We start from the raw sequence: 26,629 nt of genomic DNA on the forward strand, positions 1-26,629 counted from the left end.
ACAAAATAAAAATTAGTTCTCTAGATAAAAATCATAAAAATCTTCCAATTGCAGATCGATTCTAAATTTATCGGAGGCGTGAATTCAAAAGACAAATTCACCCTATACAGACATATAACATTATTTCTGTGAACCGGATGTACGTAAACACAACATCAATATCAACATTCCTGGAACTATTAATTTGCGTCATAACGAATTATTCTCAACGATAAAAATTCGCGCATTTCCGCAAGGCACGAATCGCCAGATTCAGCTTTAATCGGCAACGAATCACGGCAACCGATGGATCATTATCGACGATCGTCCCCACCAAACTGACAGATTTAATAGGCCCAGCAAGTGGTGAAGGAGCTTAGTCGATTGGCGACTCACGGGCACCCGATTAGTACCGGTTTTGGTCTGACCCGTGATACACCTCGGATTGAGTGCGGACTTGTCACGAGAGACCGACGCGATTCGCGAGTGGGATTTATCGCATTCCTCAACGGAGTGCGAGCTCTCTTACCGAAGCGCGTTAATCGGTAAGAACCATCGGAGCGAAATAGGAAAATCCCCGGCTCGCACTGATCCGTGAGGGAGAGAAGAGAGAAGAGGGAAAGAAGAATAGCCAGAAAGTAATTTCGAGATTGATTGGCGAAGAGTTGTATGCTGATACCACAAATAAACATGATGTTTATCGGGACGCTTGTCCTTTTCCTCGCTCTATCAACAATCGATGCACGTGAGTGGTTCATTAGACGTCAATTCTAACGTCAGTTTTTCGTTGCATGAGCATTTCCATTTGAAAAAGACGTCAGTTCTAACAGCGAATCCTTGCTTGATCAAATTTTTAAAAAATTCATGCTTTTATTTTAAATCGTAAAAATTACATTTGACACAATTAATTGACATATTAACATTTTAATGCATCCATAAGACTTTTATCATACATTTGTATTTATATCGAGATGCTTTTCCAGATGAATGTTCCATTTGAGATAATCCAAATTATTTCTACATATGTACGTTTGAAAATTGGTCATGCGATTCATTCTAAACCGAATTTATTCTAAACTTCGATAAAGTGTGAATTTTGTCCTTAGAAAATTGCTATTTAAAAATATCGATTGAGTAAATTAAACAATGATTTACTGTTACAGAGAACAGGTGCTCGGATGGAAGTGCTGATTGCATTAACATTCGCAATTGTCCAGAGATTATAGCAATTCTGAGAGGTCCAAGACCACTTTCGGCAGAGGCGTTGCGAACTCTTAGAAACTCACAATGTGGCTTCGAGGGCAGTGACCCGAAGGTTTGTTGCAACCAGGTAATTGAACTTGATCTAGACACATTAATTTATTGATAAAAACATTAACTTAGAACTAACTAATTTATTGAAAGCAAATAAAGTAATCAAGTAAAGTTAATTAACGTGTAATATAATCCACAATCTCTAATTTAAGAGAAAGAATTTTATTTTATTTTATTTAAAGCTAATTTAATTAAAAAGTAAACAGAATAAACTAGAAAGCAAAGAGAGATTCTAATTAGGAATTATAATGCTTAAAAAAACACACTTCTTTCGCGACTAAATTATTGTAGCAACTTTGTATTAATGATTTTATTCCTCTATTTGTTTCCGATTCATTGCTAGTTTCGTAAATAAATTTTTGAAATGTCAAAAGATTATTTATTGTCAGATTGATTGGTTCTCATCAAGGACATCGAGATTAATGCGTTTCGGATGACTTTTTATCATTTCCACGTGATATATCACATTATACATATACATATCGCATGCTGTCGTCATTCGTGTACGTCATAAGGATGCGTCGTCGCTGCGAACCGTTTAATCGTCTTCTGAAATAATGCTGAAACAGGTTTCTGTGACCTCGAGTTTCCGTTTTATCCCGATCTCGTTGTATTAGCAGGACATCGAGTTAGAGCTTTATTATTCGTTGAAATTTGAAATTTGTTAAATTTTTTATTATACCGCGCGTAACGATAAAATCAGAGATTTTCTTGCAATCAAAGCTGTCTTAGTTTAATCTTAAGGATATATATTTTCTGAACAAAGCAATGAAAATATTTCTACGCACAATTCTCCTATATTTTTGAGGATTTTTAATATCACTTCGTGGACGCGCGTTTGTAATAATTGGACAATTATGCGTAGGGTGCATGTTACTTTTACATTTGTAAAACATAATAAAATTTCCTTATAAATTGTTTGTAATTGTAAGATAGTTGAATTTTCGCTTCTTCGTAAAAATTAAATTCAAGTGTTGTTTTTCCATTCTGTCTCATGTTAAATATTACTTTTTGGCAATAGGCAACAACAACGACGACGTCGACAACGACGACGACAGCCCCAGACACTGATCCAGGTCCACCAGATGTAACAAATCACCCGAAACTACGTCTGTTGGATCATGTAGCGTGCGGGCCTATCAACCAGCAGAAGGTGGTCGGCGGCAACAAAACTGGAATCTTCCAGTATCCATGGATGGCGTTAATCGCATACGACACCGGAAGACCGAATCCGGAATTCCGTTGCGGCGGCACAGTCATCTCCTCGCGTTACATCCTCACCGCTGCTCATTGCGTCACGACACTTCCAGCGGGTAAGGAAAACTTATATAGCCGTAAACATAACAAAAATTGGTTTAAATATAAAAAAGGAATCAAGGATAAAAAAATAAAGTTTGAAAGATATTTGAGAAACGTTGTTCTCAAGGGAGGTTTATTAATTGTTTCTTGTAATTGGTATAAATTCGTGTAATCCGAATCGTTATTCTCCAGGTCTCAGATTAATAGGCGTCAGAATAGGAGATCACGACATAAACAAGGAACGTGATTGCGAGAGAGATAACAATGGGCAAGAGGTCTTTTGTGCCGAGCAGTATCAGGATTTCGGCGTGGATAGCGTCCACTTCCATCCGGATTACACGAGAACGAGGCTGCAAAATGACATCGCGCTTATCAGATTGAACGATTCTGTAGACTTCAGACCTCGGAATGCCAAGCCCATTTGTCTGCCCTTTGGTACTGCGGCGATACTAAATCATAAAACGGTGAGAGAATAATCAATATACATTCTTTCCATTCAATTCTTCCAGTCAGGAAGTAATAACGGAAGAAGTAGCCGAGCAGATTTGCGAGAGTTACATTTTTATTTTATTTCAAAGTATTCAAATCTACTACTACTAATTTGACAATAACTAGCAAAGTAATATTTAAATAACATTTCTCATATATTCCCTCTCTTTCTCTCTCTTAAATTAGAATATTTCGCAACCATGTCTCTTCGATTCTATAATCCATCAAAGTTTTCCAAGAAACATTCTCTAATCGTTTCTAAAAAACTTCGTTTTGATATTCAAAGATTTATCTCTCGATTTTTATAAAGATTGATTCACTTCTATTTCGAAATTTCTCTTCTGATTGACAGGCTGTAGTGACCGGCTGGGGCGCGACGGAATTAGGTCCGCGCAGTCAGGACCTCCTGCAGGCGAAATTGCCGCTGATGAACAATGACCAGTGTAAAGAAATATACAAACGGACCACGCAGATTTGGTACAAGCAGTTGTGTGCCGGCGGCCAGATGAACGTGGACTCCTGCTTGGGCGACAGCGGTGGACCTCTTCAAGCGGGTGGTATATACAACGGCAGATCAGTGCGCATCATCCAATACGGCGTGGTCAGTTACGGACTGAAACAGTGCGGCACCGAGGGCTTCCCCGGAGTCTACACCAAAGTCGCTTACTACATGGACTGGATCCTTAACACGATGACAGATTAAAGTGCGACTGAAACGTTGCGGAACGCAAGTCTTTCACAATACTTCTAATCTACGTGTTTGAGATAAAGTGACGCAAACGCGGTAATCGATCGCGAGATGAGAATGAGAACATAAATTTCGCGAGGCATTCGAGAGACAGATAAAATTGAAATTCGAAATATTGGCAGGACAAGTAAAATTGCAGTGGCAGAAAATGAATATATTTGCAATTCTTGTGGAAATAGGTGATTTTTAGGCGTCTAGAAAAGTGGATCCACAAGTGAATACCGTTGGTGCGTGTTTTTAATTTATAAAAATAATTATTGTTAACTTTAAAGTTATCCTTTTATTAGAATAAAGTATCTTACTGCCGGTACAACTTTATTCCATTTAGACGGAGATCTTTCGGGATTGTAACGTAAATTAAATTTGATTATGCTACTTTATTGCATGTGTAATAAGCATGTAACACATAACATCTTCGATGAAAAGAAAAAATTGAGAGAAAGAGAGAGAGAGAGAGAGAGAGAGAGAGAGAAACGGACGTTCTGCTTGCTAATGGATATTTGTGCTAAACCGATGCGTGATTATAATTTATAACATATCATGTTAACATATCATGTTGTTTTTACTCTTTATAATATATCGATAATATACGATTTTTTTAATAAAAAAAAGATGTTGTTTGTTTCCTAAGTTCTACAAGACGTATTTGTGTCAGTCGCGATAACACTGGACTTCCCGGAATATATCGCAATCGCTTTAATTTCGTATAATTCTTCGATTAACTCAGAACTCAGAACCGTTCTTTCTCGACAAATGTCAATATATCAGAAACTTAGCTAGACTTATACCCTTATAAATAATTATATATATGAAAGTAGTAAAGATATAAAATGCAGTTTAATATATAAATAGTGATTATAAAAGTTGAATAGATAAAAAACTTCCTCTTCAAATATTTTCAAACTGCGTCTTGGTTAGCTAATCAAAGCTTAGCTAATTGTCGTAATATCTAATCATAATATAATTAGTCAAACGTAGGAACCTGATATTCAGAATAATTTCACGATAATTAGAATTATCGGTTCAATTCATTCTTCGGCAGTGACGTTATCACTGCGAGATCGTTCGTCGCTACTGGACAATTTCTCGTTACGATCCTCAATCAGTTCCGCCGTCTCGTTGATCGACACCTTCAGCGGCCCGCGATCGGCCTTCCTCTTCAACGTCGAGGCCTCCGACTTGGCTGCGGATTTATCGGAGAAATCACCCGACGACTTCGACGATGATTGGCTTAAGATCGGAGTACCGGAAGAACTGGTTAATGATCCGGAATTCGGTCTAGAGTTGCTAGCGAAGCTCAGATACGAATCCAAGCTACTTGACGTGGACCTTTTCGATTGCTGCTGTTTCTTCTTTTTCTTCTTCTTCTTTCGGGCATGAGCGCTTTTCGGAGAAGCCTTCTGTTGCGCCTTCACGAGCGATTGAAAGCTCTGCAAAGTTCATGTATAAAGCGCGCGTAGTTTATACGATACTTTCTTAGATTAGAACATATTCTAAAGAATTTACAATATCTTAATTTTATCCACTTTATATGTTAATGGGTAAAATGCACAAATAAAATATTAAAATACGTTTACTTCCCAGACAGCACGTATATCCAAAATTGGGACATATGACGTCTTAAAGACATCTTTTAGACGTCTTATAAAATGACGACAAAAAGACATCTTAATGACGTCTTATGTCTCGATTTTGGACACGGTGCTATCTATTTGAATTGTCACAGAGAAGGCAATCATTGATAAATATATTTAATTAATTCTTCCTTGAAAAAATTATCTAATATCCTGTAGTTATCTTGTAATGTTGACGCACGCAAATAACTATAAGGAACTCACAGTACCTGAGAATGCCGCTCAAAGAGGTTCGGTATTTGCGTCACGCGGTCCAGCATCATTTCCATCTGCAATCGATGACGTTCGGCCTGTTCCCGTGCCTCGTCGCGACGAAGGGACGTCCGCATGTCCAGGTCTCTATCGTGCTCGTGCCTTGTTTTCACGACATTAGATCAATATTCGATCGTGAAAATCGACGAACATTTAGATTTACAGTTCCAGTGCGTACCTCGCGGCCGATCTCAAGGCCTTCCACGCAGGTTTCCGACCAATCAGTGTCTCTCTGAACTTCAGTATCTGTTCCCGTCGCTTCTCCTCCATCCGCTCCCGTATCTCGCGCTCCAGTTTCTCTCTGCAATGAGTTTTTTTATTGTTACGCATGTGAATTTATTTCTAATTAAAGCTTTAGGGAGAATTCGTTGTGTTTAGAAAAAATTAAATCTTAAATTGGTATTCTGTGAAAATTTAGTCTTTAACATTGGCCCCAAAGAATAATATCCTTTTATTTATTTTCTCCCTTTTAATTCATGAAACTATAATGGTTTATAAAAAACAAGGATGGTTCATAATCGATTTTTATGTCTGAAAACAATTTGTTTCCTCGGTTGAATTCCTAAAATCAATCTTTTGGGAATATAAATAATGGGTAAATTATTAGGCCGTACCGTGAGGCCTGACATCTCAGAATCGCGGCCAGATTGTTCCCGCGCGAGGACAATATGGATGTCATTGCGGACCTGGTTCTCTCAGACGTTATTGCCGGGGTGACAAACTCGTCCTCATCTTTGTTGGGCTCCACGTCCTGCAAATGTGCACACGCAGACTTGACACGTTCACGCCTCGCCATCGACGGCGGTAAGGAAGACGACTTCAGCAACTCGGCGGCCCTCACCCTTTTCCTTAGCTGCCTGGAACCGCGCGCGTAAATCCTTACGCTGAATCTAATTGGTTTTAATTCTCGATTTCGTAAAGTCTTTAGGTAATCTTGTTAAATCGCCTAAGTGCCTTCAGGTTCTAATAATCAAACTCATCTTTTCGAATTGCAAGGCAATTTTAGTTGCTCATATATAAACCTTCACACATATACAGAATGAGCTATAAGATAATTAAACTAACAATAAGATTTAATTCCCCAAAATTTTTATCCATTTGCAATTCGAAGACAGTTGACAGTGTTTAACCGAGAGAAATGTCAGTATTTTCCGGACATTCGATATGAACAACGGTGCGATTTTGCCGTTTTCATTGGCACCAAGAAAGAAAGAGAAAGAGCAAGATATGATATAAATATATTAAACGCGTATACAAATTTAATTTTTTATTTAAAATTTTTTCTAAAATAAAATGTGCACAGGATGGGACAATTTTAATAGCGAGAGGCTGACCTATAGTATTCGTCCTCGAGCATACGGTCGTAAACCTCGGTGCCGAACAGGTTTCTCGGCACCGGTTTAGCCTTGAAACGCGAAGAGCCGCTCTTGCTCGAGCAAAGCTCAGGACTGGACCTCGCCATGGATCGCCAGGCACGGCGGTCGCACACCAGCTTAAACGGCCGCACCTGCGACAGCAGGTTCAGCGCACTCTCCTCGCGCACGATGCGACTTCTGGAAATAAAAAACGCGCATCACATTGAAATATTAATTTCGTAGATCTCTAAATAATTAGATTTAACTTAATTGCTTAAGAATTAAAATAAAGAAAATTAAATAATATATAAAAATATAGTTATAAACTTTCAGAATTGGAGATACGATATTAAATCCGGGAAATTAAAAGATATATAGTGTTACGCATCTATCTATAAATACGAAAGCGTTACGTAGCCGACCTTTCCTCTTTCTCGGCCATTAGTTTATCGTAGAGCGGTATCTTGGACGTGATAGGAATCGGTCTGACTCGCCGTTTTTTCGAGGGACTCTTCTTTCCATTATCCTCATTTGCACACTCGACTGTCTCTATTTCTGTCATATATTTTTCCACTTCTTCTCTAAAACAGGATATGTAACGTTCTACAGAAAAAAATATATGCAATGTATTATAGCATAAAAGCATAAAGATATTTCAAGACATTTTATGAAGCTAAAAGGAAAAAAAATAATTTAATCCTTTATTAGTAAAGTTGATTCTCATCCGATAAAAGAAATGCTGGCTGAATGTTTGTCAAGATTAGATTAATAATAGAAACGAATACATTTTTATGCTAATACTCGAAGAAAACTAATACATAAAGAAAGACGCATCCATTAAGCAGTTATTTTTAAATGCACGCAAGAAACTTCGCGGTTCGGATGTTTACCTCAGCGTGAAACTAAATGGCTTAGGCACCGTGGGATGCCACTCTTTCGAGCTATTCGGCGGTAAACTCTTCGTTTCAATGCTGTCTTCACTATCGCTATTCACGCTGTCATCGCTCTTCGACTCACTCCACGTGCTCCAACTCTTATTGGCCGCGAGGATCTCCTTATTGCGTATTGTCTTCGTCTCTTTGTCTTTGTCTCTGCATCTGGAATCAACATTGAAGCGTAAATAGCAGCGAGAGATGGCAAAAGACAGATATAATTATATATCATTTCTCCACTGTATTTGTAAATTGAGAGATTCTTTCTTATCAGCTGCCTGATCTCTTCCTCTATTATCGTCTGATAATTAATTAAAGTAATCAAAATGATACATGGCAGTCTGTCGACAGATTGGTAACAGACATGTCAGCAAACTGACATCAACTGCGTCCGTATTCAGCTTATGTTCTGCCGACAGAGTTTACTGAAATATATCAGACAGCAGATTGGCGGTAGAAACCGCGCAAAGCCTGAACGGTTCTAGAATAGAATCTCTGCTCGATTTCTGCCGCCAATCTGCTGTCTGATTATGTTTTAGAAGCCTCTGTTATAACTTCTGTTGGCGTTCTTCTGCCGACATCATGTGATATATCAGAACCGGCATCAATAAATTTGTAATCTTTCTGCCGACAAAATTTGTAGCAGATACTTGGCAAGATCTGCTTTCGACAGACTTGGCTGTCTGAGAATATATTACCTGTACGTTAGCAGATCTTGATCCTCGGCGAGACTGGCGAAACTGCCGGATGGGAACAGGATCGGACTGCTAGTTCTAGATTCCTCGAGGTAACACTTCTTGCCGTTCAGCTTGAGATCGTCGACGAGAACGTTCGGCTTGACGTTCTTTGACTTCGAGCTCTCGTTTCTCGCGATCGACAAACTCGACGGCGGCTCCTCCGCGTCATCCAGTGAGTTCCTCAGATTTTGCAGAAGCAGCCGCTGTTTCCTCCTCAGGTACTCGACCTTCTGCTTAAACTGCTCGTTCGACAAATGGTGCACCTGCCCGTAATCAGGTATGCTCTTCAGAAAGTCCAGAAAGTTCTCCAAGGTGTCGCGTGGACTTGACGACTCCGAGTTTTCGACGGTTTCGCCCTCGGCAAAGTTGATTTTCTTCACCTTCTCTGATCTTTGGCTCCCGGACGACAGTCGAGGACGTTCGTAAGAAGGGGTTGGTTGCCGGCTACAAGGATCCACCGGCATCTTCACGCACGAATGGAAGAAAGATGTGCCTCTGTGCTCCGTCATGGTTCACTGATTTATTACGAAATATGATGTAATACGTGCAAATAATGTAACATATAAATAATTTGTGATAGAATAAATATGGGCTATAATGAGGAGTAAGACCAATATACGAGCATTAATAGATGTTACGGCAAATTCATATTATATCTAATTTTATATGTATTATTGTAACACATATATATTCCAATTTACACATATATATTACAATAATACATATAAAATTAGATATAATATGAATTTGCCGTAACATCTATTAATGCTCGTATATTGGTCTTACTCCTCATTATAGCCTTTGTTTCAAACGAGCGAAAAATAAGTTTCTTATTGAGAATAAATATGCTTTTGAGTATTAATAAATTTGCTGCTAATTAAGTACGCATAATATTCATTGATAAATAAAAAGATACATCAGCTACAATCTACAATAGATATTTTGTAACTGCTAATATATTCATCTATCCTTTTTCCTTTTCGGCATTTAATTGATGAAAAATAATTATTAATTCAACAGACTGGAAAGCTATTTAAAACCTGTAATGACATGTAAATATTATCAAAGATAGGATCATAACGTAATCAAATTATACAATAGAATTGTACAACTGCTACCTATATGTATATAATTACAGTATAAGATTATAATTACACAGTACGTAAGATATGCCGCAGATGTACAGGATATCTAAAAATTACTATTACCAGAGATAGCAAACGTTAAACTGTAAGAGAGGAACATAAATTCTACTGACTTTTCTAATTACCAAATGACCAAATCTTTAGTCAATCACTGCAGGTCTTGCTATAGTCAAAGGCCCTAAAATTACGGAGCATTTAGGATAGCATGATTAATGTGTATTTAAGCTCTACCTACAAATGTATCTTTCGCAAACATATTATGTTCTAATCGTCATCAAAATTAAAAGACACTTTTCCAAGTCCATTTCGAAGGTCTACCGAATTCTTAGAAGTTTTTCTATCGGATTCTTCATGGGGCTTCCTCCTCGATCGCACAATAAGCAATAAACTGCCCGCAGATGTGACAACAGATTGGCAGCAGATTTGCCCATATATCTGCATATTAAACTCGTGTTTTATACCGGCAGAATCTGACATTAGCTAACAGCAAATTATCGGCAGAAACCGAACAAAATTTGCCATTTCGTAAACATCATTTAAGTGGAATACAATTAAATGTTATAAAACGACAGATTCTGGGTTCAGTTTCTGCAGTCAATCAGCCATTATATCCTGTTAATAACAGGATTCTATTATATATTTCTATTATATTTCTATTATATTGACATTCTATCGACAAAATTTGTAGTATATAGACACTTTAAAAATATGTTCTCGACAGATTTGTGCAGCTATCCGGGTCGTTACTATAAATCACCTTCATCCGAGCGATCAGCCGAATGTGATTCCAGGTCGACTCCGTAGCGGAGGTTTATTGCTCCGAGATCCGAGTCCCAGAAACGGGATGCAAACGGCGTTGGTTGCTTTGTTGATGGCCGTTACCGTACTTACTAAAGGGGATCAATGCGACCTGGCATCGCCGACCTGGCGTCGCCGTCGTCATGGTGAAGCTCGCGAGGAAGTGCTAACGCCCTGCGACCAGTCCCGTGGAAATAAATGGCGCGCAAAATAATTCGATCGATTCGTCAGAAATATGAACGTTACCGTCGTACCTGTGGGGAAGATCGTCGTATCTACCGACATTTTCTTTCGAGCACGAATCTCGCCCAGGTAAAACATAAAATTCATAATGACATTATGATGATGTTATCACGATTTTATTCATCACTGATATCATGAGTTTCAACTCATTATGAATTTTCCCAGACAGAACGCATAACTATAAAAAGACATATTTAAGACACGTTTTAGACATACGTACCATGTCTGAAAACATCTTAAAGATGTCTTTACGATGTCTTTTGACATGCGTGCTGTTTTGGTGCAGTTAAACATATATAATTATATATCCTACTTGGGCGTTTAATTGCAGGTGTATGTCGTGCGGGCGGTGAAATCTCGATGATCCGGCGAAATTTATACCCTCAAATCTCCGCTATTACACCGCGTATATATTGCATGCAGGCCCGGATTATTAAAAGAGGATTAACCCTCAGCCTCTGTCCATGGGTCATTTATGTCCGGCCAAAATTTATTACCTGTAATATCTTGAAACTCAGCAGAGGTGGTGCCATTTGTAGTAGCTGAAAAAAAACTTCAAGTGAAGAGCCACTTCAGGAAAAAACTTGGTTAGATTCCGTTGATACAACCGCGATTCGAGTACTGGAGATTACAAATCTCGAACGGACACGAATGACCCATGCACACAGGTGCTACGTGTGCCAAATGTATAATAGGGTCTTAAAACTTACATCAAAAGAAGTTAGATACATAAGTGTTAAAATTAAATATATAAGACAATTAAGACCCATATGTGAGGAACATCGCTTATGTGTATGCCGGGATTGTTAATATTATTAATCATAAAATATAAAAATATAAACTTTTATAATACTTTCACTGCTCTTTTATAATATTTTCTATAAATACGCAATTTAAAACAAATATCACATGATTATCTTATTTTTATTCCTTTTTTTCATGAATCTATAACGACATCAAAAATACGCATTTTTTAATTGTAAAAAAAATACTATTTTTCAATAATACAAGATTGACGTAATTTTTTTCTTAAAAAGAACAACTCTTCAGCTTCTATTTAAAAAAAAATTTTATTCTACATCAATTTCAACCAGAGATATGATTTTTTTTAAATGTTTACGTTTTTTTAACGACTTTTCCGAATTTATTTGTTAAATTCATAGAGATATAAGAATAGAGTGCGCAAGCGAGCTGAAACAACGATAGAGGAATAGAGAAAGAGAACGCTGCATATGGGCTCCTTCTGTCTTTGTCTCGCATGCGCGCATAGACAAAGACAGAAGGGGCCCATATGCAGCGTTCTTTTTCTATTCCTATATCGCAGTCTCTTACGTGCTAGCATATGACTCGCGCACTCTATTCTTATATCTCTATGGTTAAATTTAAACAGTTATTTAAAATTTGTTTTATTGTTCTAAAGTATTATTTCGTATTCTATAAGGTTCAAACATGCTCTATAAATTTTTTCAGATTTTTAAAACATTTTTAAAGTTATTTAATAAGCTCAGGACACGAACGACATTGATCGTCAAGTCTAGTCGTTTAGTTTGCACGCGCCGTCAAACTCCGAGACTCGGATCCCAAAAACTCTCGATTTCATCGTTTTTTTGATGTTGTGCCGGTGATTTTTTTCCGTCATTTAAAATGGAATTAAAAATCCCCAAAAAATCACACATCATCTGAGAATACTTTTCATGATGCAACCGATTTTTTAGACTCTTTTTCTTTAGTTTGTAGCTATGTAAGCAAAAAATTTTAACTTTTTGGATTAGTCTTAGTTTTTCGCTGTTTTCAGGCCTTAGAATTCATTTGAGACAAATTTTATCATATGCATCTTGTTTTGGACAAAATTTGTAACAAAAAAGGACCCTTGTATTTTTTTCGTACGATGAACGTTGATTTTTTTATTGACGCGCAAAGTTAAGCGTTATCCGACCTGAGCGCAATATTGGATAACTTTGCGCGTCAATAAAAAAATCAGCGTTTGTCGTACGAAAAAAATACAAGGGTCCTTTTTTGTTGCAAATTTCGTCCACAACAAGATGCATACGATAAAATTTGTCTCAAATAAATTCTAAGGCCTGAAAACAGCGAAAAACTAAGACTATTCCAAAAAATCAAAATTTTTTGCTTACATAGCTCTAAAAAATCGGTTGCATCATGAAAAGTATTCTCAGATAATGTGTGATTTTTTGGGGATTTTTAATTCCATTTTAAATGACGGAAAAAAATCACCGGCGCAACTTCAAAAAAACGATGAAATCGAGGGTTTTCGGGATCCGAGTCTCGGACTTTGACGGCGCGTGCAAACTAAACGACTGACTTGATGATAAATGTTGTTCAGATCATTATTGTAGATAATTTTACGCTCTACAAAAAAGGTATGTATAGTTAGTTACCCTATCTTGCTTAGTTTTCGAGATATTTGAGAAAAAATAAAAAAAATCGTGTTTTTTGTTGATAATATTGTTAATAACTTTTTATTGCGCGTTAATTTTGCGAAGCAAAATAAATCCCACTTATTATAGCACCTCAAATCAAAGCGATTCATGGTGATTGCAACCTGGGAAGATTAATTGGACGATTCGATGTCTAATATGACTGGCCTAAAAGCGCTAATTCTATCGAAAATGCATTAATTGTGCTTCGATATATGCACAAGTTCATATATTAGATAAGTTTGACTTTAACTTTTCTGCTTCTTCTACAATTTCTGAATACAGAATGGCGTCACAATAAGACTAAATGATAATGCGTATCGAACAGAGTAATTGAGCGATAAATCGGCCTGTGTTTTGCGTATTTTGCGAAACACGGAGGCGCAGTTTTCATTTTCTCCTTCTTCTCGAATTCTCGATCGTGTCGGGCGTTTCTACACCCGCTTCGCTCACTTCGCTGCACAGGCTGCACTCGTCAGTGACGTCAGTGCAATGGCGACTCTCATGGAGACGATGTCGACATGCCGATTAATTCTCGCGTCGTTATCGCGGAATTGCGAGCGTGTTATTCCCAGCGCGATTGCGGTCTCGAGAAGGAGCTACTCGAATACCGCGAAAAATGAGGAGACCTACGATGTCGTCGTCGCCGGAGGCGGCATGGTTGGCACGACGTTGGCATGCGCCATAGGTTAGCTTTTTATCAACACTATCAGTTTGTGTATAGCAGATGGTCAAGAAAAAATGTGAGAACCACTGACAGAAGTCTATCAGGTTGTTCAAAGAAATTTAAGAAAACTATTTAAGAAGTCTAATTAAAAGAAAAATTTTTAAAACTAAATTTTAGTGATAAAATTAGGACACAAAGCTGTCTTCTTTTTCAATTAAAGACCTCTCAAGAATTTTATTACATTTCTTAACAAACTTATAGATATTTAAAATAATTTCCACTTTTCTTCCAAAAATAATTACCTGTTAAAACAACAAACAAATATTCTAATACCACATGTATCAAAATTGCCATTAGCAATTATTAATTAATGGAATTATTTTAATTGTTGCAATTATTTTAAAGTATTCTGTGAGACAAAAAGAACTTGGAATATATATCCTTTAAAACTGAAGGTCTGCGTTTTATCTATGGTTTTGTTATGCTTTCTGCATCTAAGATATATGAGGCAAGTATATGTTTGTTTGTTTCAGCAAATAATCAAAGACTAGCGAATAAAAAGATCTTACTTTTGGAGGGTAACACTAAACAGGAATACACACCGCAGGAGCAATACTCCAATCGAGTTGTTGCATTGAATCAGCAAACTCGTATCTTATTATCCAGTATAGGAGCATGGAAACACATAGAGGCAATCCGCTGTTCTCCAGTAAGAAGAATGCAGGTAATCCTTTACATTCCTTCTTTGCTATTTTAGAATTAATTACATCGTTAAGTTACTAAGTTTGCATTAATAATATAAAGATAATTTCTACTTATAACGGTTGATCTTGATACATTACTTAGCTAATAGTCAATTATGATTAAAATGCTGTAGTTAAAATGTAATCTTTAGGGTTCTGATTTTTGTGTAGTTTATATGGTTCTGTTTTATAAAATTAGAGAATCTATGACATCTAGATATAATTTTTTTTACAATAGGTGTGGGAAGCATGTTCCGATGCTATGATAACGTTCGACGAGGATTTGTTGAACAATAATCTAGCTTATATAGTCGAGAATGACCTACTGTTGCACGCGGTCAACAAGCAGCTTTCTGAAATGGAAAATGTTACTGTAATTTACGATTCTAAGGTTGCCAATATAAAACTTCCAAAGACATCCATGGAGTTTGTCACTGTACAGCTGCAATCTGGGGAGCAATACAGGACCAGGTTACTGGTGAGGATTAAATAAAACTACATTGGATTTTTATACAATTTTCGAAATAGATATGTGTATGTAGATTGTCGTTGAAAATATGCGGCTCGTTAGAGTCATATCTCTATTAAATTATTATTAGGCTCTGATAATTTATATCTCTTTCACCTCAAGTTCGTGCTTCTTTTTTGAATCGCTAGTTCTCATGGTTTTTTCACTTATTTCTTTTAACAATTCGAAATGCTCGATAAGACAATAATTAGGCAACATTAATGTAAGTGCGTCGACATGCCCAAGTCCCTTGCGATACTCTCCACCTTATCGGTCAAGCTGTCCAGCCTTGTGCTGATGTTGTACGAGCATCTTTTCAACTCGACTGCCAGCTCGTTCAGCTGCTGCTGGCTCTCGTTGCTGTACATCCTGCTGAGCCTCGCGTGACTCGAATCTGCTGTGGACGCATTTGCATTTCGCGACAGTGGTGGCACGCCGCCTCTGAACGTCGCTCGCCGCGTTTTCCTCTCGCTGACCAGGCGATATATCGCTCGGATAAGATCTCGTGGTAAACGTTTTTCGCGCGGATCGTTCGGCCGAATGTGCAAGGCGCAGTGATACGGTGGATGTAATAGCAGAGCGCCTCTTCTACACGCCCGTATTATCCTGCGTGCCGGAGCGTGATCCAAAAGTTTGGAGAACAGCATATTCTCGAGATGAGCCACGAGCTCGGCACGACGTACTAGTCGATCAAGTCCGGCGCATCTGCGAAGCTCTTGGATATCCGATACGGCTAGACCAACCATCAGATTCGTCAGAATCACTGTCACTAGAATAACGAAGCCGAGGAGCATCAGGTGGGCCGTACCGGGATACTTGAGCGGCGCTGTTTCGTCGAAGAAGACATCCTCGAACTCGAGTTCACCCGACATCATAATCACCGTCTTGAGTAGACTGATCAATGGATCGGCGAAGGATTTATAATTTTTGTGCAGCACGCTAAAGCCGAGAGAGAAGCCGACTATGAGGCAAACGTAGGCTGCAAGAAACTTGAAGAAGTTGATGGACACTTGGGTGAACATCTGTACGTAGATACCGAACATGGGAAAGCGACCGACCACCATCATCAACTCGATCCAGACCAGCAGGACACCCAGGGCAGCAACGTGATGCTGCCAAGTATATACCGACGGAATCAGGATGATGCCAGAAGCCATGATCACGCTCCACTGTAGCCAGTTCTCCCAGCGTCTTGCGTATGAGCAGATACCGTGGGCGACTTGAAAGAGTTCCTTGCAGGCGAGCACGCAGGTGAATATCAGCACCGGCCAGAGGAGAACATTACTGAGCCGTTTTACTTGCCAAAGATACGTTGCTCCGATATACCCGGTAAAGAGGGCGACGAAGATCGAGTGAAACATCAAGCTGAGCAGGAAGAATTTGCGGATACGCAGCCACTTGAGATAGAGAAAGCTCTCGCACAACGGGTGCTTCAGCACATGACCCTGACCAACCTCCACCAGGCAGAGCATCAAATCCGTCTCGCCGCGACCGCCTGGCACCAACGGTCGGAAGTCCAGCCGTAGCTCACAGTCCACATCGCCCAATTCATGATCGTGCAACGAGATCGCCTGATCAAAGCGCGCCACAAAGCGCGGCAATACATCCGGAGTGCGACGTATAATAAAGCTAAGGGCAGAAACGCCGCCCTTGGTGCGCGCCGTCACATCAGCACCCTTCGCCAGCAGCATCATCACCGTGGGCGAACTCTCATTCAGGGCCGCGATGTGCAACGGCGTGTAGCCGAACTTGTCCGCCTTGTTGACCGAGGCACCTGCCTTTTGAAGGAAGAAAACTTCTATTATTTTCGTGTTGTTACTTTTAATTATTATTGTCTATTTCTTTTACAAAACTCTTTTATTAGAATATAATTTATTTAATCTTTTTTATTGACGCAAATTTAAAATAATATTAGGATTATTTTTTGTTCAAGGAAAATTTTCAATTAAATTGCGAACCTGTATTAAAGTTCTGACCAGTTCCCCGCTCCTTAGAGCTTTTGCAACTGCAGCATGTAGAGGAGTTCGCCCGTCGTCATCCTCTGCGTTGACTTTCGCCCCGGCATTTATTAATGCATCTAACGTTTCTACAGATTGAGCAAGCGCTGCTAGGTGCATTGCCGTCTGACCGCGCGAATTTTTTGCTTCCCAGGCCGCACCAGCATTCAACAACAACCTGGTGCACTCTACACTTCCCTCTTCGGCTGCCAGGTGTAGAGGTGTTGACCTCGCGACACCCAGTTGCACTCTCACATCTGCCCCATGACTCAATAACAGTTTGGTACAATGCACGTTGCCCAAACTAGCCGCCACATGCAAAGGTGTCTCTGTGTAAACCTGCCAACGAATCATATTAATTCATCGAAGATATATTCGCTCCCGAATCTTGAAGAGACGCGTTACTTTAGTGGGAAAATTTTGATTCGTAGAATTTTATTATTGCTCATTAATGTGACGTTAAACATCTTATGATCCATTACTTTCCGCATACAATTATCTCGATAAAATTTCACTTTAAGAATTTCTGTTTAGGCATTACTTCCCCACCAAATTCGTGCTTGACACGGTCGTGATAAAGGTGCACCTGTGGATTATTGGGACAAGCACCTGCTTGCAGTAGAGCCTCGACACAATCTCCGGCGTTGTTTAACACAGCATAGTGAAGCGGGCTTTTGCCGGACAATCCGGCGTCCACGTTCGCACCCGATTTGATCAAGCATTTGACGGTAGCAACGCAACCCGCCGCTGCGGCGCAATGCAACGGGGTGCATTTCTTCCCGAGGTCCCATTTGCGCGGATCGGCGCCGTGCTTCAGTAATTCCTCCACGAGTTTTACAGACGCGGCGCAAGCTGCCAGATGTAACGGCGTTCTAGGTTGTAAAAACGTCATTTTTCGAAAATCAGTTGAAGTTGCAGGCTTGCTTGATTAGTTCTAGTCAAGGTATGTCATAGTTAGATATGATAGAATCAGGTAATTTTCGAGATATTTACAAGAGGACACTACGCGCTGCTCTCCGCGGATTTTGATCAAACTTGTAGGAGTTGTAGGAGATACTATGTAATGAATATCTGTAAAGCCGTTTTTCTGAATGGGAGCCGAGTTATAAACAATTATAGGTGGATCTTTCCGCTGCGTATTTATATTAAGCCGCTTACCTTCTACCCTCTCGATTGAAATGAAACCTTGGGAAATTTAAGCATGCTTCAGGATCATTTAAAGCTAATCAGATTTGCTGCAATATTGCCAGAAACACCAGAATTCAAAATATTGGTGGCTTGGTGGAGTCTGCCATCTAAACTAATAATTACGTTTGCATGTATTTCTATGGGTAATGTTTCTGAATGTTTCTACAAAATTGCCCGTTTGCAGCAACTAGCAGCGGCTAAATGCAGTTTTGCTACTTTTCTCACTTATTTATTATCTATAAATTAATTTATTCGTAGTTTTATTTGATTGCTGATTAGATAATAATTATAAGTAACAAATTTTTTTAAACGATTTATACACAGTTTATGTGCAATGTTTCAAGCAAACAGTACTTGAAACAGTAGCACTTTTCACAGTTTGGATGGCAGATCCACCAAGCCCTTAAGGACGTTCTCCGGTCCTTATACTAGAGAAAATCGATTTTCTTTAGATTTTCTTGAAACTGTGAATATACGTTAATTTAGATGTGCTTTATGCGTGGTATAAATTTCAGTACCTCTTCCGGTATAAAAAATCAAGATACTGGGCCTCAAAGTTTCAATTTTTACCAAAAAAAATTTTAAAATTTAATTTTTTTTTAATTTTGGCATTTTTTCCTTATAGAACTCGACGAGAGGAACAACTTTGGTCCTCTTGGCCAACCTCGTATCTCTTACCGTTTGGCCTGAAAAACCTTTTCATTAGTAAAAGTTGAAACTTTGAGGCTCAGTATCTTTATTTTTTATACCGGAAGAGGTACTGAAATTTATACCACGCATAAAGCACACCTAAATTAACGTATATTCACAGTTTCAAGAAAATCTAAAGAAAATCGATTTTCTCTAGTATAAGGACCGGAGAACGTCCTTAACAGTGAATCCGAATTCTGCTGCTCCTGGCAATTTTGCAGCAAATCTGACTAGTTTTAAATAATTCTGAAGTATGCTTAAATTATTTCAAAGTTTCATTTCAATCGCGAGGATAGAAGTTAAGCGGCTTAATATGGATACACAGTGGAAAGATCCACCTATAATTGTTTATAACTCAGCTCCTAGGGCCCATTAAGAAAAAACGACTTTACAAATATTTACTACATAGTATTTCCTACAACTCCTGCAAGTTTCATCAAAATCGGTAAAGAGCAGCACTAATGTCCCTTGTTAATAAATTCTCAATAATAATATCTGATTATCGCAAATTATAACTATTATATATACCTTCCATCGCAATCACATGTGGAAACTGGTGCGCTTTTGTCCAGCAAAACCCTCGCGATCTCCACGTGACCCAACCAGCTAGAAATCAATAGACACGTGTCCGGCCATTCTGCAAGTAGCCGACCTGGAGTTGCGGCAGCCGCTGCTCCGTTTTCACTATCTAATAGAGCTTTTCGCATAAACCTGCACGGATAAGCTTATTTTTATTCCTCACTTTTACACCTGATGTAAGACTAAATTTTCGTTGTTGTCATTAGGTACCCATTTGCAAACGTAGGCAACGAGATCTTGCGATGCCTACAATCCACAGTTTCGTTGAGAGTCAAGCATTTGAATTCCTCTAAAGCCTTTTGTAGAGCGTCATCTTGAAGAGAAGGGATCAGGGAGAGGGCGACTTCGCCCCCTGGAAGATTCGATAGTGCCGCTTCAACTTCCTTCTTGCTCCAAGGTTGCTCCTGTGTCATCGGTGTCGTTGGTATATGGCAGGTAACAGAATCCGAGCTGTTCTCGGAGGAGATGCTGCCACCGTCGATCTCACTCATCCAAATGTCCTCGCGTTCTTCCTAAATTCAGTACAAGTGTTAAGGAAACGTCAGAAGATCATCGATAATCGATCATTATTTCTTTCACTGACTTGGTTGCTGATCACAATAGACGGTGTTCCGTTGTTGGCAGCTTCCATTCTCAGTGTCTCTCGCGTCAAACGATTGCCGGAGAGTCTTTCGAAGAAATTCTTCTTACCGAGAATTGACATAATTATGTCCTCCTTTGGATTCTTAAAGAAATTATCTGAGCCACATGAATGGGCACTATAATTGTAATGTCTCGAGATGCTCGGCAGTATTTATGTATGCCCTATAGCCACGCAGTGTGCGTGTGACTACTCCGAATTGCTCCCAATCTTGTTGATTTCCTCACGACGCGACTCGAGCCGCAGTTACCCGGCAGCCGCACAGTCACTCACATCTTATCTTCCAAATACATATTTGTTTGTTAGTTAATCCGTGGTCTGTTTATTAAAAACCTCAGTCCCGATATATAACAATAGATACTATAATCGCGTAGCGATTCGTACAAAGGGTGGAAAGTTTCTTCTCTCGGTTAGCTCAATATCATTCTCGCAGCACACTTCCACGCGTACAATAATACATTTATCACTAGACAATACGACGATGATTTTTTCATCCAAGTATTAACTTTGCGATGATGATTAACGGCGAATAACGGGAAACATATCGTTAGACCGGTCGTTTGATGAGCAATTCTCTTGACATTGTAGAATGGATGACTTTCTAATGCGTATCTATCGCTCGCTCTTGTTCGCTAATACTGAACACTTAGTCGACTATTCCGGCTCTCTGTATATCTCAAGATACCCACATGTGTTTATAAAACAGTTATATATTTAGCTTCCATTAATCTTTCGCGGTTCTCTCTCGTTCCTCGCGTATCCGGCATGTTTCAACGACGAAGAAGGAGAAGAAGAAAATCCCCGACCGCAGACTCTTTCCCTACTGTCCCGGCGGAAATAATTGTTTTATCAATCAACTCCGGTCATTCCATGCGTAAACACATTCAGTGGAATTCGGTCGGTCCATCAACCGATATCATTCAACGAAATCGTCGTTCACGTGTATTTCCTTCCTCTTATAATTAATTTTTAATTAATGAAAGACTCGAGAGAATATGTTTTATAACAGTCTATTTATTATGATTGATCAACATAGACATATGTTAAAGACATCTGTTAAAGACTTGCATCTACTTCAATTTGCAAGAAAAACTTAAAGGAAAAAACACATGAACACACACACACACACACACACACACACACACACACACACAAACTAAAGAAAAAAAAATAACATTAAAAATAAATATAATTTGGAAAATAAATTAACGTTTTCTTTAATAATAAGGATTAGTAATATAATTTGTTTTAAATAACTACGAGGTTTTGTGCAAGCTTTTGTGAGGTTTTCTAACATATTTGACTGTTATATCAGAATGTAAATAGCACTTTTTGCGGATAATATCTGCAGATTTGTGTATAAACGAAGTAGCGTTTACGACGGGAAACAAGTATAAGACGTTAACCATTCGACGCAGACGATCTCCGACATCTCCGCTGAAATCTGGAACAGCACTGACGTTATTTTCGTACATGTTTGTAAATCTTCGCGCTCGTCTGTCGCAACGCGCATTATCCGCGCTATCCTCGTGCTAATCCAATAATCTTCCTTATAACAACGTTTATAATTTTACTTTTAAGACGCGGTTACTGTCAAGCATAAATAAAGCGCTGGATGTGTTCCAGGTGGGCGCCGATGGTGTTAACTCGCTGGTGAGAAAGGCGATGGGGGTGATTTATCTTAACTGGCAATACAATCAATCGGGCATTGTCGCGACTCTCAAGCTGTCTGAGGTAATATTTCTCTTGAAAATATGTAATGTAATACACAGGCACAGAATAGAAATAAGAGATACGGCGGTTTCTCATATTCCAGAAATTATCTATGAGCTGCTAAGTTATAATACTAGTCGTTAATTGATTTCAGCCCACGGAGAACATTGTCGCTTGGCAGAGATTCCTCCCAACAGGACCCATCGCATTGCTTCCGGTAACTTATCAGTCTTTGTACTTATTCGTCTCTTCGCGTGAACAATATCAAAGCCTAAAGAGCGTCTGAACGCTTGGAAAATCTTGCGGGGACATAACAAAATCAATGAAATAAAATAAAAAAAGGGAATATTATTCCGTGTTATCTTCAGCGTCTTTCAAGAATAATTTATAATAAGATATGCAAAATGGATGTGCATGAAGTCGAATACTTTAAGTAATTTAATTGAACGCGATCCCCCCCCCCCCCTCCGAGGAAGAACGAGGATTAATGAATTGATTTATCATAATAACAATTCAAATTCTCTAATAGTTGACAGATTCTATCAGTTCGCTCGTATGGAGTATAACGAGTGAGAAGGCGAAGGAACTGATGAAAGTCTCGGAGGAGGAGTTTGTCGACAAAATAAACGAAGCGTTGTGGCGGACCTATCCGAAGAGCAGCATCGTTGAGACCGGGATGTATGGATTCCACTGGCTGCTCTCGAGACTCGCCTTGAAGACCAACGCGTCCAGGCAAATGCCGCCCTCCGTGGCGGCGATCGTCGAGCGATCACGGGCAGCGTTTCCCTTGGGTTTCGGCCATGCCTCGTCTTACGTCCAGCCGGGCACGGTGTTGGTTGGGTAAGAAAATTTCTGATCATAAGAATTATATCGGTTGATGGAAATCTGAACAAAAATCTCAAATAAAGACCCGAAACAAATCTCAACGATAATCGTCACAAGAAAAATTCTATTCGTCATTACAATTCGTCTTTAAAGCGAAATTGTTATATTGAGATTTTATTAGAAACAATTTATCGTATAATACAACAAATTTAATACATTAATATTCATTTAATCTTTCATTGATCTTCGTGTGTTTTTAAAGGGACGCTGCGCATCGAGTTCATCCTTTGGCGGGTCAAGGTGTGAATTTAGGTTTCGGCGACGTGACGGAGCTGACGCAGATCCTCGCCGAGGCCGTCGTGAACGGCAGTCATCTCAATGATATCCACTATTTGCGAAAGTATGAGACATCCAGGCAACGTCACAACGTACCAATGATGTTCGCCATCGATGGACTCTGTCGGTTCTATCAATACACCACAGCACCCGTTGTTCTTGGTAGAAGCCTGGGATTGCAACTGGTGGATGCTGTGCCACCATTCAAGGTAATGCATTAATAAATACATATTTTTGAAGAAAGAAGCATTATTTTTTGTTCGACATTAACCGAAATACGATTTTTCCTTTTAGAGACTGTTGATGCAACAGGCTGCAGGAAATAATATTTTTAAAAAATGCTAGTTAATAGTGAGATTAGAATGTAAATAGAAATATTGTGACATTACGCTAATTAAAAATATTTTGGAATGTGAAGGATGGTTTGTAATTTACTCTCTGTATTCCATACGTATATTATAAATTGAAATACTACAAGGCTATGGGTGTGATTAACATTAAATATTAAAATTTGTATATATAATTATTATTATTCTTTTGTTATTTTACTCTTATTTTTTTGTCTCTCTTGTTATTGTATTTACATTATTACATATATCATCGCATTTTGTAATGCATTTTTAAAGGGTACCCCACGGTAAGATAGGCAAAATGCCACTGTCAATGAAACGGAAAAATTACTTTGGATTTGCATAAGTACACTAAAAAAAGAATTTTTTACGATTTTTCCGACCATCCATCCCCCTCCTTTTTCTAGTGGCACCAAAAAACCGCTTTTTTCGAAAATTATTTTTTTTCTCCGGTTCCTTCATGTTAAAAATTTTGAAAAAATTTGAGAATATAGCTTATAAAAAGTACTTAGCACACAATTTTTTTGAGCTTTAGGCGCGTTGAATATCTAACCTAAAAAAATAAAATAAGTATTTGAATCAATTTTTTTCTAATTTCTTTGATAGTTGCAGGTCTAATTACTCTAGAAAATTGTATATTTTAGTGTTCTACATGTATTAGAATTTTTTCAGATTTTTTGGAATGGTGGGCCGTACTCAAAAATGCGAAAAACCCTATTTTTAGCCACTTTTGGGCCTTTTATGGTCCTCAAATGATTGATAGTGCCTTAACTGACTCTAAAATAAACATAATATATTACTTTTGGATATATGTTGTCAATATTTGATACATTCCGATACGTCTCATATGTTTTTGAGCATGAAATCGGTCATAACTCAACGAGAAAACCCTACTTTTTGTATAAAAGTGCCTATTTTTCGTCGATTTCTGGATTTTTGGTTATTTTATCTAAGTTTTTTTGCATATGATTGGTAAATGTGAATATAAATATAATAAAAAAAATTGTACCTCTTATACATATATTTCAAAGAAATCGTTCATTTATTCAAATATATACATTTTCATGAAAAAAATATTAATTTTTATGATTCCATGATCGTCTCTTTAATCCTCCTCGTCACTATCTTCCTCAATTACTGGTGTTACTTCTTCGAAGTCAAACAATGTTGTAAGTATCTCAGCTGGTCGAATAATCCTTGACAAGTATCTTGCATGAGACAGGTAAAAAACTATGGCGATATCAGGTTGATATTACAAATCTTATTTACAATATCAACCTGATAGTGTGGAACTCAACGGTGTCAGACGTTATTGCTGTAACGGCGCTAATGGTAACAGAACTATATAGGGTGTTGCTCGCATATAGTCGCCATAGTTTTTTACCTGTCTCATGCAAGATAATTGTCAAGGATTATTCGACCAGCTGAGATACTTACAACATTGTTTGACTTCGAAGAAGTAACACCAGTAATTGAGGAAGATAGTGACGAGGAGGATTAAAGAGACGATCATGGAATGATAAAAATTAATTTTTTTTTCATGAAAATGTATATATTTGAATAAATAAACGATTTCTTTGAAATATATATGTATAAGAGGTACAATTTTTTATTATATTTATATTCACATTTACCAATCATATGCAAAAAAAACTTAGATAAAATAACCAAAAATCCAGAAATCGACGAAAAATAGGCACTTTTATACAAAAAGTAGGGTTTTCTCGTTGAGTTATGACCGATTTCATGCTCAAAAACATATGAGACGTATCGGAATGTATCAAATATTGACAACATATATCCAAAAGTAATATATTATGTTTATTTTAGAGTCAGTTAAGGCACTATCAATCATTTGAGGACCATAAAAGGCCCAAAAGTGGCTAAAAATAGGGTTTTTCGCATTTTTGAGTACGGCCCACCATTCAAAAAAATCTGAAAAAATTCTAATACATGTAGCCCAAGCAGCAAAATAGGGCGAAATTACGTTTATTCGACCTTCTGATAGGTTCAAAAGTCTGTTCGACCAAGCCCAACTTACGTCGAATCGACGTCAAAAGAAGGTAAGTGGGGAATAAAGTTGAAGTAATTTTACGGTTGAAATTAGGTAATGCAAGGCATTTCGCCTTATAAGTCATAGTCTGATTTGGTGAAATGGACCTAGCAGAAGGTCGAATATCGGTAATATTTTGGTAATTTTGACCAATTTGTGCCCCCTCTTCGACCTAACCTTTGTCTTTGAGACATCTAGTAGATGGCAGCGCTGCACATCATGAAAAAATATATATTCCATATTAGTTCTACCAAGACGGATGTCTATGCTACAGTCATAGCATATGGTTCCAACCACCCATGGAAACTCAGAATAAAATATTAACAGAGTCCACCACTACGTCGGTTTTGAAACTGAATATCGTGTGACATGTGACAGAAATATAAGTGCGAAAGAAAATTTTCTGTACAGAATTTTATTTTACTTCGTTAAAAGCAACGCGATGTCGAAAATAAATAATTTAAGCAATTAATAATTAATCGTTAATTATTTAGCAATAATAAGTTTTGCATTTAGCACAATAAAAATATTTTAATCTCGCACCTACGTGAAAAGTATCGTGAAATAGATTTTTTTTCAATTCTTAGTCACTCCGAGAGATATAATATAATTTATTTTATAATGCCTAATTTTAGAAAGCGTTTTGGCGTATCATGGCGGACATACTAGTTCTCATAATAATGGCCGATTTAACGTTTTCGTCTGAATTTCGACCTGTAGGTCGAATTCCCCTACTGTGAAAACCAAATACCAAACTTTGAGGGCAGATTTCCTTGATCGGGGCATTTTTACTTCAAAGTCGTTGACTTTGAGGTCATCTTGTCGATCAATAAGGCATTTTGACTAATAAGTCCGATTTCCCTATTTATAAGTTAGATTGACTATGAAGTCGAGATCGCTGGATCGATATATAGAGAAATGCGAAGTCTATTTCGCGCCTAAAATATTCCCTATTAGTCAAGTCAAACATATAGGAC

At 38.2% G+C, this 26,629-nt stretch overlaps 4 protein-coding genes and 1 long non-coding RNA gene across 5 annotated transcripts; 3 read left to right on the plus strand and 2 right to left on the minus strand.

Moving 5' to 3' along the window:
* Positions 1-343: 343 nt before the first annotated feature.
* On the plus strand, positions 344-4,142 carry LOC139783473 (CLIP domain-containing serine protease HP8-like). Its single transcript, XM_071722649.1, has 5 exons — positions 344-724; positions 1,143-1,309; positions 2,315-2,606; positions 2,785-3,056; positions 3,434-4,142. The coding sequence occupies exons 1-5, from the start codon at positions 649-651 to the stop codon at positions 3,782-3,784; spliced, it is 1,158 nt and encodes a 385-aa protein (XP_071578750.1). The 5' UTR covers positions 344-648; the 3' UTR covers positions 3,785-4,142.
* On the minus strand, positions 2,709-10,728 carry LOC139783472 (protein FAM161A-like). Its single transcript, XM_071722648.1, has 9 exons — positions 10,642-10,728; positions 8,701-9,254; positions 7,961-8,167; positions 7,493-7,651; positions 7,050-7,268; positions 6,330-6,572; positions 5,894-6,016; positions 5,673-5,817; positions 2,709-5,259 (listed from the first exon to the last, which is right to left on the minus strand). The coding sequence occupies exons 2-9, from the start codon at positions 9,246-9,248 to the stop codon at positions 4,858-4,860; spliced, it is 2,046 nt and encodes a 681-aa protein (XP_071578749.1). The 5' UTR covers positions 9,249-9,254; positions 10,642-10,728; the 3' UTR covers positions 2,709-4,857.
* Positions 10,729-10,909: 181 nt separating this feature from the next.
* Positions 10,910-11,781, plus strand: LOC139783475 (uncharacterized). Its single transcript, XR_011721277.1, has 2 exons — positions 10,910-10,994; positions 11,257-11,781. It is a non-coding gene; the product is annotated as an uncharacterized lncRNA (long non-coding RNA).
* A 2,052-nt stretch (positions 11,782-13,833) lies between these two features.
* Positions 13,834-23,666, plus strand: Coq6 (ubiquinone biosynthesis protein COQ6, mitochondrial). Its single transcript, XM_071722662.1, has 8 exons — positions 13,834-14,051; positions 14,564-14,754; positions 15,012-15,251; positions 22,002-22,109; positions 22,243-22,305; positions 22,618-22,928; positions 23,176-23,458; positions 23,544-23,666. Exons 1-8 carry the CDS (start codon positions 13,856-13,858, stop codon positions 23,592-23,594), a joined length of 1,443 nt encoding a protein of 480 aa, XP_071578763.1. The 5' UTR covers positions 13,834-13,855; the 3' UTR covers positions 23,595-23,666.
* LOC139783480 (transient receptor potential channel pyrexia-like) lies at positions 15,250-21,624 on the minus strand. The gene is made up of 6 exons (XM_071722661.1): positions 20,319-21,624; positions 19,946-20,247; positions 19,685-19,867; positions 17,865-18,150; positions 17,240-17,617; positions 15,250-17,059 (listed from the first exon to the last, which is right to left on the minus strand). The coding sequence occupies exons 1-6, from the start codon at positions 20,436-20,438 to the stop codon at positions 15,500-15,502; spliced, it is 2,829 nt and encodes a 942-aa protein (XP_071578762.1). The 5' UTR covers positions 20,439-21,624; the 3' UTR covers positions 15,250-15,499.
* Positions 23,667-26,629: the final 2,963 nt, after the last annotated feature.

This window comes from Temnothorax nylanderi, unplaced genomic scaffold (assembly GCF_030848795.1).
Source record: "Temnothorax nylanderi isolate EJ_2023f unplaced genomic scaffold, tnyl_v1.0 TNYL_tig0504_pilon, whole genome shotgun sequence".
Taxonomy (NCBI): Eukaryota; Metazoa; Arthropoda; class Insecta; order Hymenoptera; family Formicidae; genus Temnothorax; species Temnothorax nylanderi.